Source organism: Cricetulus griseus, chromosome 6 (assembly GCF_003668045.3).
Source record: "Cricetulus griseus strain 17A/GY chromosome 6, alternate assembly CriGri-PICRH-1.0, whole genome shotgun sequence".
NCBI classification, from domain to species: Eukaryota; Metazoa; Chordata; class Mammalia; order Rodentia; family Cricetidae; genus Cricetulus; species Cricetulus griseus.
Window position 1 is genome coordinate 26,697,771 of NC_048599.1, and position 14,025 is coordinate 26,711,795.

At 44.7% G+C, this 14,025-nt stretch overlaps 1 protein-coding gene across 5 annotated transcripts in view; it reads right to left on the minus strand.

Annotated features, from left to right (window-relative positions):
• The window catches only part of Kif3b (kinesin family member 3B), a 45,103-nt gene that overhangs the window by 17,545 nt on the left and 13,533 nt on the right, over positions 1-14,025 (minus strand). For 2 of the 5 annotated variants that reach the window (XM_027421463.2, XM_027421466.2), the window contains one exon: positions 1,586-3,053. In XM_027421463.2, the coding sequence (XP_027277264.1) occupies positions 1,586-2,989 (1,404 nt within the window). In that variant the 5' untranslated portion in view covers positions 2,990-3,053. Of the gene's footprint in view, positions 1-1,585; positions 3,054-8,750; positions 8,923-9,031; positions 9,250-14,025 lie in introns of those variants that run through there. The other 3 variants (XM_027421465.2, XM_027421464.2, XM_035446336.1) reach the window with 3 other exon arrangements.

The following is a 14,025-nucleotide window of genomic DNA, read 5'->3' on the forward strand; positions in this document are numbered from 1 at the left end:
CAGGAAGCGCACCAGCAACAGGGTTCAGAGACCCTCCTAAGAGAACAGCACAGGGAAACTGTCAGCGGGGGTGGGGATGGGATGGGGGGTAGAGCTAACCACAAGCACACAAACGGGGCTGGGTTTAAATCCCACAGACACTGTTTATTCTCACTATATACAGAAGTTAGTCAGATAATCACCATTGCTGGTGGGATGAGCAGTAAAGTGGGTGCTTCACAAGATTCTCTCTAGAGCAGGGCAGTGGCGACGAAAGTCTTTAATCCCAGCACTCAGGAGGCAGAGGCAGGCAGAGCTCTGAGTTCTCCACCTCCCTGGTCTACAGAGCAAGTTCCAGGACAGCCAGGGCTACACAGAGAAATCCTGTCTCAAGAAAATGAAAAAAAAAAAAAAAAGAAGAAAGAAAGAAAGAAAGAAAAGAAAAAAGATTCACTCTAGAATCTAAGGGTGTCAGCAAGTCTCCTGGAGCCAGGTACAATATCAGTCATAGCAGAACATGGAAACAAACAGCCCATAAGAGGAGACTGGAACATCCCAGAATATTCAGAGCAGTAATAGTGATGGATACAACTACAAGCATCAGTACAGGTTCTCTACTGATACCTGTACCACAAACTGTGGTAGCACCTTAAGTAAAAGCCCAGTGAAACCAGACAGATGAGCTAAAACAAAACAAAACAAAAAAACCAAAAAAAAAAAAAAAAAAAAAAAGAGCAAGGCAACAACAAACACTGGATTCCAGATGACTACCCTTGGAGGAGTGAACACAGGAGCACCTAAGGAAAGACGCTGAGGCTATAGCTGCATTGGTAGTGTTTGCCCACATGCACCAAGACAGGGCTCTGAGCCCCAGCACCACATAAAATGGGCATGATGGCATATGCCTGTGCTCATTCTTGGCTACTATCAAGTTCAAGGTCAGCCTGGGCTACATGAGAACCTGCTTTGAAAAAAAAAAAAATGCTGGGCACAGTGGTGCATACTTGGTAGGCTGAGGCAGGAGGATTGCTAATGAGTCAGGGTCAGAGTGGTCTAGATAGCAAGACCCTGATTCAAAAATACAAACAAACAAAAACATCAAATAATTAAAATGATACCTACTTTCTTAAAGAAAAAAAGAGAGGCCGGGCAGTGGTGGTGCACTCCCAGCACTTGGGAGGCAGAGGGAGGTGGATCTCTGTGAGTTCCAGGCCAACCTGGTCTACAGAGTGAATTCCAGGACAGCTAGACTGTTATACAGAGAAACTCTGTCTCAAAAAACAAAAAAATAAAAAATTATAAAAAGGAAGGAAGGAAAGAAGGAAAGGAAGGAAGGAAGGAAGAAAGAAAAGAAAGAAAAAGAACTATCATGAATGGAATTTGTTTTTGACTTTTATTTTGGGAGATTGAAGGATGAAGTCTCACTCTGTAGCTCTGGCTGTCCTAGAACTTACTGTACATAGGCCTTACAAAGGATCCACCTGCCTGTGCCTCCTGGGTGCTGGGATTAACAGTGTTTGTCACCATGCCAAGCCCCCACTATATAATTCTTTTGATCAAAGAAATGGCACTGAAAGGGAAAGGGACCTAAGGAAGGGCACGGTACCTTGATTTTAGCACCCAGCATCTCAGCAGCATCCTTCTCCCGCCGCAGGTCCTCCATCTTTTTCTCCTTCTCCTTCAGCAGCCTCATCTTCTCCTCTGCAACCAAGCTGTGGTCCTCTACAATGGCCCGCTTCTCAATCTCCAGTTTTTCTTGCTGTTCCCGCCAGTAATCATCCTTATCATCCCCTTCCTCCTCACCCTCTTCTCCCTCCTCCTCCTCCTCTTCCCCACCCCCACCACTGCCACCACCTTCCCTCCGCTTCTCTCGCCTCTTCCTCCTGCCAATGGAACGTTTTTCCAGCTGGGCCTTGAGCCGAGCAATTTCTTCCTGGAATTCTCGAAGCAGAGCGTCCTTTGGGTCCTCATTGACCCTTGGCTTGTTCTTAATGTTTTTGGCACGATTGGCATATCTCAGAGTGGTCAGGGTCTCTTCTATATTATAAGATGCAGGCCCCACATTGGCTACCATAACAGTTTTGGCATTGCCACCAAGGGAATCTTGGAGAAGCCTAGTCAGCTTTGAGTCTCTATATGGAATATGGGTGCTTTTGCCATCTACCAGGGCAGAGATAACATTACCCAAGGCTGAAAGGGACAGGTTGATCTTGGTTGCTTCCTTCAGTCTTTCTCCTTGAGCGCCAGTCTTGGCTTGCCGCTCACTGCCAGCAAGATCTACAAGGTTCAGTTTTCCTACCCGGATGTGGTTCTCACCATCTAGGCCCACCTCGCTGCATTCGATTGTAATGACAAAGATTGCATGTGACCGTGAGCTGTGCTCGTTCATGTTGGTAGCACCGACAGACCGGTTTTGGTTTCCCACATTCATCACGTGCTCTATCTCCTTCACACTCTTGGTGACAAAGGAAGACAAATCCTTCACGTACACGCCTGTATCAGGCCTCTCTTTGAGCTCCAGCCGTTTGGTCTGATCCTTTGAGAGCAAGTCTCGGATCTCTTCCTGATAGATCTCTAAGTAAGAAGCCCTGACCAGGTACTGCTGATTCTGTGATCGAGAGATATGGGTGAAGATGTGATCAAATGAGTTGGGGATCACCCCTCTTTTCTCAGGGTCACCACGGACTCCCTCCATGGTATAGGTTTTCCCAGTTCCCGTTTGTCCATAGGCAAAAATTGTGCCATTGAATCCCTGTAGGACAGAGTCCACGAGTGGTCGGAACGTCTCATCATAGAGTTCAAACTGCTTGGCATTCCAGTCGTAGACGGCATCAAAGGTGAAGGTCTTGGGCATCTCATGGGATGAGCCTCTGGGGTTCTTCACAGACACCTGCCCCAGCTTCACATCCACATCCACCACCTTGTCATACGATGCGGCCTTTTCTTTGCCATTCATGGGCCGACAGCGAACCACTACCCGGACTGACTCCGAGCTTTTTAACTTGGACATGATGAATTCTGACCAGCTTAGCCTTGAGGGCTATGAATCCAAAATGGCTCAGGATGCTAAGGTCCTAGAAAAAAAAAAAAAGAAAAGAAAAGAAAAGAAAGAAAGAAAAGAAATGAGTATGGTACAGCCGTCATCAGAGGCTGCCTGACAGCAGCGGGTACACAAGCCATCTTCACTTGCTAACCTTCTGAGAGCCATATTTAATCATTTTAGTACACTGAATATTTCTCCTCATAGGACCTTCAGTAGTAAAAGACTCCAGTCCACTAACATTAATTCTTATCCACCCTCAATTAATACTTGATTTTATACTATAAGTAGAAACTACAGGAAGCTCTTTGCTTTCCTTTTTTAGAGAAAGGGGCTCAGCCTTATCTCCTAATCCTCCTGCCTCCATCTCCAAAAGCTAGGATTACAAGCATGAAGTATCACACTTTTTTTTTTGTTTTGTTTTGTTTTTTGTTTGTTTGTTTTTCGAGACAGGGTTTCTCTGTGTAGCTTTGGAGCCTATCCTGGCACTCGCTCTGGAGACCAGGCTGGCCTCAAACTCACAGAGATCCGCCTCTGCCTCCCGAGTGCTGGGATTAAAGGCATGCGCCACCAACGCCCAGACGATTTATTTTATTTTTAAATTATGTATATGTGTATCTCTGTGTGGGAATGTGCACATGTGCAGATACCCATGGAGGCCAGAAGAGGATGTAAGATCCCCTGAAGCTGTAGTTAGAAAAGGCTCTGAGTTACCTGACCAGAGGTGCTGGAAACTCACCTCCACCCTGCTGGAAGAGCATCAAGCATTCGTAACCACTGAGCCATTTCTCCCACCCTCACTGGAAGTGTATTAAAAGCCTAGGTAACCTTATATCCTATGAACTTCTAAATGTCTAAGGAAGGCAACTTGAAATGATCAAAAATTTAAATGTACAGGGCCCAGCAAGATGGCTTTGTGGGTAAAGGTACCTGCCACCAAACCTAAGGGTCTGAGTTCAGTTCACAAGACCCACATGGTGGAAGGAGAGAATTCTAATATGCTACCCTGTGACCTCAAAACACTCCAAGACTTGTGCACACAGGCATACACATACACACACAACAGAGATATAAACTGTAATAAAATCATTTTCAACCTTTCAACGTACAGACCATGCCTAACAATCCTCAGAATTTATCCTACAAATAAATGTCTTATATAGAGGTATGTCTCTCCTCGGTTATGTGTTGTAGCACTGTGATAGCAAGAAAGTGGGGACAACTTGCTGGATGGTGGTGGCTCACACCTTTAATCCCAGAACTGAGAAGGCAGAGGCAGGCGGATCTCTGTGAGGTCACAGTCAGACTGGTCTACAGAGATAGTTCTAGGTCATCCAATACTACAGACACAGAGAAACCCTGCCTTGCCCTGCCCCCCCCCAAAAAAAAACAAAGAAAGAAAGAAAGAAAGAAAAGCTGCACAGTGGTATCGCACACCTTTAATCCCAGCACTTGGGAGGCAGAGGCAGGCAGATCTTTATGAGTTCAGCCTAGTCTACAGAGCAAGTGCCAGGACAGGCTCCAAAGCTATAGTGAAACCCTGTCTCAAAAAAAAAAAAAAAAGAAAGAAAAGAAAAGAAAAAAGAAAAAAAGAAAAAAGAATGGAGACAATTCCAGTTTCCATTGAGAGGCATGATTACATATATTCATACATACAGGGGAAACCAGTGTAGTTATTTTTAATGTTATTCTAAGCAAATTCATACCCAAAATCTAATAGGTAAATAAGCGAAGAACAGTGTGTAGTTTACACAGTATGAGCTTAACAGGGGACATAAGAGTGAACCCTAATGGAACTACTGACTGAGGTATAGCTCAGCAATAGAGTATATGTTAGCAAACAAAGCCTCTGACTCAATACCAGCACCAAAATAAACACATGAAAGGCACACAAGAAAATGAACAAGTAAACAAGGTAAAAAAAAAGTCTGGAGGGGGGGCTGGGCGGGGCAGCTGTAGTCTTAGCATTTGAGAGGTTCAAGCAGCACTGTTTTGAATTAGAGGTCAGTCTGTACTTCATAACATGGCCTTGTTTAGGGTGGCTCAGGTGCCATGTACAAAACTGTGAGTTCTACCCCTAGCACCATAAAATGGGGGTTATGCATAAAATAGGCTTGACGGGGGGGGGGGGGGCATGGGCCACAGGACACTTTAGAGAGGACTCAACTGTGCACTGGCTTGGATGCTAGCTCGTGCTGGGAATACTTCTCAATTTTAAGAATCAATAAAATGGTTTATGCAAAATGTGGACGTGGAATAGTGCGCTGCATTCAGCCATCAATTTAATAGATTTCAAATGCAACAGGAAAAGGGTAAAAACATTTAAAGGAAAAGAAAAAGAAAAACAGAAGCTTGTTTGCTGTCAGGAAACTCAGAAGGCAGAATAGGTGGCTGGATGTGTTCTTAGGAAAGACAAAAGAGAGACTAGATCAGAGCCAAGAGGGACACAAAGACTGAAAACTCCCAATAACCTCAGTGCGAGGAATTTAAAAAAAAAATAGACAATTCATGTTTTAAAAATTAGTATTCAAAAGCCCTTTTAGAGACACACATTGCTCCCTTGCCATTCTCCAGCCACCCAGTTCTCCTGTCCACAGACTGACATCATCAGACCTTTGCCTTCTATCTTTATTTTGGGTGTGGATGTTTGGTCTGCATGTATGTCTATGCAGTCCATGGAGGCAGCACTGGATCCCCCGGGACTGGAGTTACAGACAGTTGTGAGATGCCATGTGGGTTCTGGGAATTGAACCCGGGTCCTTTGGAGGAACAGTCAGTTCTCTTAATGTAGCTCTCTAATCCCATTATCAGACTTTTTTTAATCTAATAATTTTTTAAATAATGTGACATTATGCACAGAAACACACAATGGCTTACATCTTGCTCTTTCTTACTACAACCTATCTTGAAATTCGTGTCCTCAACAAATGGAGCCTTCTCTTTTGTGACAGCAGCATACTATCCCACTGTACAGATACATCATAACTTATTTTACCTCTGCTACAGGAGCACTTACGTTGCTGGATGTAGTGGTGCATACTGGGAATCGATGCACTTACCCAGCTATGGCAGGAGGATTATGGGCTTGAGGCCAGGCTGGGCCACATAATAAGACCTGTCTCAAATAAATGACCAACAACAACAACAACAACAAATAACAACAACAAAAAAGACACACTTGAGCTGTTTCTGATAGTCCACTGTGAAAACCTAGGATACATAATCATTTAATGTGTGGACAAACATACCTGTAAAAGTAAATTCTCAGAGGCTGCATTGCTAAGTCAAAGGATGCATGCATCTGTAACTGTAGCATGCAGAAGAGCTGGAGTTATGCTACACAGAGGACAATGCTCCTCCCAGAAGCCAGAAGCTGCCAAATGAAAAAGTCCAGTGGCACATATAGGTTACCTCCCTTCAAGTGGTTGGTCAGTGTGACACAGAGACCCCCAAATAATAAAGACTATGGTCACTGCTCTTGGTTACACACCAGAACTTAATGGTATGATCCTACTGCTGAAGACACTACACATTCCTGTGGTCACAGGAATGGAGAAATCAAGTTGGTACCCAGCCTTCCTGCAGGCTAGCTTTCGTCCTCTTGAAGATGCTATGAGGCTGCTGAGGACTCAGCTGTGAGTCCTGTTGACTACAATGACTGGTGGGATAAACTGTGCACATGGGTGGTGCAATAGTTACCAGGAATGATGTGGAGGTGGCCAACTGATTTCCGGTTGGATTTAAGGTCCACAACACAGGGAGAAATGCATGCCTAGTAAATCTGGCCAAGAACCCATGAATAGGGAGGGAGCTTACAGACTCCAAGAGTGAACCTACTGCCATGATTTTGATAAATCGACATAATATTAAACTGCACTCTGCATTTGCATATCTATACCCATATATCAGTGCAGCTGTCAGACTTCATCAGAGAGGCTTCTTGGTGTAGTTAATGCAGAAACTCACACTTGGCCAAGTGCAGAGAAAAAACCCTGTGGAGAGTGTGCAGCCACAAATGGGGATCTATATCACCCGCCCCGTGTACAAGGATCACAGACCATGGTAGAAGACGAGGCAAAAAAGACTGCAGAAGCCAGAGGTCAGGGAGGAAAGGAATGAAGTAGATTCTTCTGGACATGCCAGGCCTACTACACTCACAAACTCACAGCGGCTGTAGTAGTTTGTACAAGATCAAGTCAGTCAATAGTCTAGTACTCGTGGGGGAGGGGCTCACTAGCCCCCAGCCCCGGCTGAGGAGCTACTGACCAGTGATGGCTTCTGAGGGAGAGTGAGTCAGCTTTCTTTGAGTGTGTGGCCCCTGGTAGGTCACCCACACTCTAGTGGATGGCCCGATAGCCACGAGTAAATGAACAGCATAAACTGGACTTGGTGGATTATTAGAAAAGAAAAGAAGAAAACAGAACATGAAGTTGGAAGGGGCCAGGGAGGGTAAATCTAGGAGGGAATAAAAGGAGGGGCAGGGTAGAGGGTAAAGATGATCAAAATACATTGTACAGCATTCTCAAAGAATTGATAAAAATATTACATAAAATGTAAAAGTAAAAATTAGGATGAAGAGCCAGATCTCTTACTCTCACTGAACGTGTTCTCTAAGTTCCTGCCTTAGCTTCCCTTCATGATGGACTGTAACCTGTAAGCCAAATAATCCCCCTTCCTCCCCAAGTGACTTTTGGTCATGATGTCTTATCATAGCAACACAAAGCAAACTAGGACATGCCATAGCTCTCAAAATTCCAACAGAGGCCTACCAAATCTGGTGTGAGCACAAAAGGAAACACTGGCCCTAGAGCCTCCTTTGGGAAGGCTGCAGATACAGCACCTGCCAGTCAAACAGGTAGACTGTAGAGTTCAAGAAGGTAAAGGTATGGAGGGTGAAGAAGGGCAGGGCTGTGAGAGTGTTCAGCTGGAACCTCCAGCTCACTCCTGCTTGATCCAGAAAGCCCCATTCCTCTCTCTCCAAACCCTACCCTCTCAGAGAATCTCCAACAAAGAAAAGGCACCAGAGGCACAGTTCGGCCCAAGACCCCACCTAAAGCAGTCAGTTTCTCATCATACTAGGGCACAAACCCAGCTTGTGGAGGATGAGTCATCCCTTGCCTACAGGGTATATAAGCTCCCTGCCTTAGTTTGGCCACGTGACTTCTCCTGCCTGATCTCTGGGGCTCGAGGACTTACCCGGAAGTTGCTTTGCTCAAATAAACCTGTTCTTTCGCTTTTTCAATTTGGCTTGATCTGGCATACTTCGTGGGTTGAGAAACCTATCATCATGGTACAGAAAACCTATTAGAGAGGATAGGGTCCAGTGCACCATGTCCTCCTGGGGAGGCAGTCTGTCCCCACTCACACCTGTGAAAACAATGTTCCTTAGCCTGCTCCATAAAAAGCCCATAGCAAATACCTACAGGCCTGGCTACTACATTTTTTGAGCTACAAAGTATGATATAAACAAAAGAATGCATTTAATGATCCACATTCAATCTCTATCTTCAAAACTCCTGACAAAAACTCCTAAAGATGAGGCCTCTCATTAAATCTCGTCAACTCTGAACACATTTCTTTTCAGAGCTCACCCAGCTAGAGTGGTAGCCATGTGTTATTGATGTCTTACGTCAAGAAGACAGACTAAATCGATTTCCTGCCTCCGGAGCTTCCAGTCTTGCTCTGGGTCCTCCTCTGCAGAGAGGGCATTCTCAGGAGGATGCTGGCTTACCTTCCTTCTGCTCTCCTGTAGGTCTAATCACAGAGTGATAAATCTTGAGAGAAACTCAGCCAGCCGCCTGCTTCGGGAGAACCTTCTCTGTCAGAACCCACATCTCAGGTTAAGCCCCACTGGCTGGCTGGCTGTGCAGAGCGGAGTTCTCCAACCTCGGGGCTTGTGCCTGCTGAGAAGATCAGTTACATGTTTCTCAGGGGAGCCACAGTCTTCCACACTCTTTGCTGAGCACTTCATTTTGGATACAAGCTGCTTTGCTGGTTGTCGTGGAGACTCACCTCAAAGTCTAGAATTTGGTGTGGACTACATTCTGAGCAACTCTCGGTTACTAGGACAGAGGTCACAAACTGGTCACATTCTTCATGAAATGGTTTTGTTTTATAAAGTGTCTGAGTAGTCAGTCATTGAGGCCACAGCTTTGCATGTGCTGCTACAAGAGTGCTCCACCACTGAACCATACTCCCAGCCGTCTGCTTACATTTTATTGACTAGTGTGCTGTTTAAAAAAGGGGGAGGGGGACGGGAGGAGAGGAGGGAGGGGAAAATGTGGCTGGAACATAAAACTAATTAATTAATTAATTAATTAATTAATTTTTAAAAAGGGATGCCCTGTTTGGTGCTGCACACCTTTAATCCTAGTACTCGGTGGAGGCAGGCAGATCTCTGTTTGAGGCCAGGCCAGCCGGGGCTACATTGTTAGACTCAGTGTCGAAAAAATAAAAATAAATCAAGAAAGGGCCAGTGAGATGGCTAATTGGGTAGATGCTTGCTACAATGCCTGACAACCTTAGTTTAAACTCTGGAAGCCACAAGCACAATGACATGCATATAGCTGTACATATACTTACACTCACACACATTCACACTCAGAAACACATCCATACACAATACATAGATGCAACTATTTAAAAAAGAAAAACAGCCCAGCACTAAGGAGGCTGAGGCAGGCAGAGCTCTCTGAATTCAAGGACAGCCTGGTCTACGTAGGAAGTTCCAGGACAGCTAGGGCTCCATGGTGAGACTCCTGTCTCAAAGAAAACAAACAGAAAGATAACAGCTCTGTGGTGCAGCTGTGCTCAGCATATGGGAATTCCAGGGGTCACTCTCCAGCATGAAAACCCTCAGCACCTCCGCCTTCTCCTTCTCCATGTGTTCACATCCTAATAGAATCCTGCACATGTGCAAAGAGAAACAAAGCTAAGGATGCTTCTTTTCTGTTTTTGATACTGGGTGGCCTCAAACTCACCATATAACTGAGACCAACTCGAACTTCTGATTCTCCTGCTTTTACTCCCCCAACTAAGCTACATATCCATCCCCCAGCAATGTTATAATAGAAAAAAAATGACACCTACACATCAATTTATAGGGGAATCAAAATTAAAATATAGTACATCCATATTACAGATGGCCCAGTACAGCAGTCAGTAAAGTAATAAATAGGAGGTCTGCAAAACAAGCCACAGCCTAAATCTGATCCACACCCATCTCTTTAAATAGCATTTCACTGAAACAGCGATAACCCTTTGTTTGCAGATGCCTAGATCTACAATGACTATAAAATGGCTGAGTGGAGTGGCTGTAACAGAGAAAATGAGCCCCCCCTCACCCCAAAAATAATTACCAGTCTGGACTTTGGCAGAGAAAGTTAGCCAGTCCTTGAATTGGCAAGATTTAGTCCAGACTCACCTACATGATGGAACCCTATCTCCAAAAACCCAACCAACCAACACCAAGTCGTAGAGAAGGGTACACACCAATGATGACTACCAGCTGTCCAAACTGGACAATGGAGGAAACAAGTGAGAAGATGTAATTAGAGATGGAAACAGATTCAACTTAACTTGCAATATTTTATAATTTCTCTCTTAAAACCAAAGTGAGCAAATGAGACATTATCAAAGCATGTTGTACACACCTTTAACCCCAGCACTCTGGAGGCAGAGGCACTTAGGTGGATCACTGTGAGTTCAAGGCCAGTCTGATCTACACACACACACACATACACACACACACACACACACACACACACACACACACACTTTGCTCATCTCTAGTTACAAAACATCACTACCTTATAGAATATTTAAGAGAATATGGTATTTGCATTGAGGGATTAGTTTTCTTGTGAGTGCATAAAATATGTCTGGAGGGTAGCCTGGTGTGGTATCACACACCTGTAATCAAACCATTCAAGAAGCTGAGGCAAAGGATGGTGAATTGAAGGTCAGCCTGGACAACATTGAGTGATTCTGTCTAAACATAACAAAAATAACAACACATCCAACCTCCAAATATTTGGAGGGAAATGCAAGAGATAGCAGTAATGGTACAGCTGGTTTCCCTAAAAGAGCCAGGTGGCTGGGCCAAGAGCAGGAAAAGAACTTCACTGTGTGCACTTTTATAATACCTACTGGATTTTTTTTAAAAGATTTTATTTATTTATTATGTATACAACATTCTGCTTCCATGTATATATGCACACCAGAAGAGGGCACCAGATCTCATAAGGGATGGTTGTGAACCACCATGTGGTTGCTGGGAATTGAACTCAGAATCTCTGGAAGAGCAGTCAGTGTTCTTAACCTCTGAGCCAGCTCTCCAGCCCCTACCTACTGGATTTTAAATTGCGTGGAAATAGTCAACCTTTTTATTTTATTTTGTTTATTTATTTATTTTTGGTTTTTCGAGACAGGGTTTCTCTGTGTAGCTTTGGAGCCTATCCTGGCACTCGCTCTGGAGACCAGGCTGGCCTCGAACTCACAGAGATCCGCCTGCCTCTGCCTCCTGAGTGCTGGGATTAAAGGCGTGCGCCACCAACGCCCGGCCTTTTTTTTTTTTTTTTTAAGATTTATTTATTTATTATGTTTACAGTGTTCTGCACAGAAGGGGGCAACAGATCTCATTATAGATGGTTGTGAGCCATCATGTGGTTGTTGGGAATTGAACTCAAGATCTCTTGAAGAGCAGACAGTGTTCTTAACCTTTGAGCCATCTCTCCAACCTAGGCAACCTGAGCTAGAGCTATGGCTCAGTTGGTAGAAGCCTGCTGAGCATAAATGAAACCCTGGGTTTGATCCCCAGCACCAAATAAATGCAGACATGTGGTCCACAGCTATCATACAAGCACTGGGGAGGTGGAGGCAACAAGGTCAAGAATTCAAAGTCCTTCTCAGTTATACTGGTTTGAAGCTGACCTAAGCTGCAGATACATGAGCCCCTATCTCAGAAACAAAAACATTTTGGAATAATTTCAATATATTACCTAATTAAAGCAGTTAAATTAGGGGGCTAAAGAGATCTCTCCATGGTTAAGACCACTGCCTGTTCTTACAGAGGACACAGGATTAGTTCCCTGGACCCACATGGTGACTTACTATGGTCTATAACTCCAGCTTCAGGGGATCTGCCCTCCTCTTATGGACACACACACACAACACACACACAACACACACACACACAACACACACACACACACACACACACACACAAATAAAAATAAATCTTTTTTAAAATGTAGGTAGGATTTGGAGAGATGGCTCAGCAGTTACAAGCACTTGTTTTTGCAGATGACCTGAGTTCAGTTCCCAGAGCCTGCACAGTAGCTCACAACCATTTGTAACTCCAGTTCCCAGTGATCTGACACCCTCTTCTGACCTCTTCAGGCACCAGGTGTGTGTGTGCACATGGTATACAGACATATATGTGGGCAAAACATTCAAACACATAACATAAAAATAAATCTAAAAAAAAAAATGCTTACTGTGACTAAAGAAAAAAAAAATGCAAGCGTGAGTGTCAGAACTTCATAGGTAGAAGCCCTTATGCTGCCCCTCACTGGCTCTCAGTATGAAGAATCTCATGCAAAACGGGCAGTGGCAGTGCACACCTTTAATCCCAGTAGAGGGAGTGGCGGGTGGTTGAGTTCAATCAAGACGAGCCTGATCTAAATAGAAAGTAACAGGCCAGCCAGTGCCACTGTTAGACCCTGTTTAAAACTAAAAGTTTGGTCAAGTGAGGCTTCCATCAAGAAGCATGCCCTGAAGAACTGCGCCCCTGAGTGGCACTAGAACCCAAGGCCACAGTGCTCTCTGATTGGTGAGCTTACATGTCTTCTTTTGTCTGTCTTTCTTTCTGTTCTTTGGAATTTTTGATGGGTTTATTATTTGCTTTTTTATAATCAAGGTGAGAAGAAGCAATAAAGCCATTCCCTGCTTAGAGAGACAGGCTAGCACCTTCATTTGGGGTTTGAGCATCTGAAGACAGACATGTTCTAAGAAAACAACCTGAAAGTGCAGCCTAGTAAGATAAGCCGTGCCCTGAATACAAACTGGTACTGGATACTCTGCCATTTGGTGATACAAACAAAGCATTTACCCGGGGGTGGGGCAGAAACCCCTTTTTTGTATTTAATAGCGAAATACCCATAAATTTCCTACAAATATAGGCAAGTTTCCAGGACACCCCGCAGTGAGCCTGGGGTTTTGTGTCAGTCAACAGCCCCCACACACAGTGCAGCAAAGCTCCATTCATATCCGCCTCACCATTCTTTGTCCTTTTTAAGGCAGGGTCTCGTGTAGCGTAGGGTACCTAGTCCCATACCATGAACTATGTGGCTGAGGATGACTTTGAACTCCTGACCTTCCTGCATTCTCTTCCCAAGTGCTGAGATTATATGTGTGCACCACCACACCTGCCTTGTTCTCTACTTCCTGTGTGTGGGTGTCCATGGGTGTGGGAGTAGAAAACAGAGATCTTCCTCTATCACCTCTCCAACTTACTTTTCCATTCAGGGTCTCACATTGGATCTGGAGCTCACTGATTTGCTAGCCTGGGGAGCAGCACACCCCCAGCACTGAGATTACAGGCTGACACGGCCATGCCCAGCTTTGTATGTGGGTTCTGGAGATCAGAGCACATGTCCACGTGGGTGCACGACAAGCACTTTACTAAGATGACCATCCTCCCAGTGCCACACCCTACTTCTTTATGAAAAATAGTAACTCAGGTGGGGTATACAATAAACAGTTCTTCTTCTCTTGCCAGCTGAGCTTTTTAGTCATGGCTAAATGCCATAGGGTGGTTATTTTCTCCAGTGCTGGCATGAGTGCCCTTGAAGACATTTGGAGGAACCAGTAGGAGCCACTCCTAGAAGAGAAGATGCTGCACACATTCCTTTTGACAGAGGGTGCTGCCCTGTCCCTTCTCCAGGCTGTACCATCTGTCAACTCACCCACTGTGCAACCCCCATTCCCCATGTCAGCAGACAATC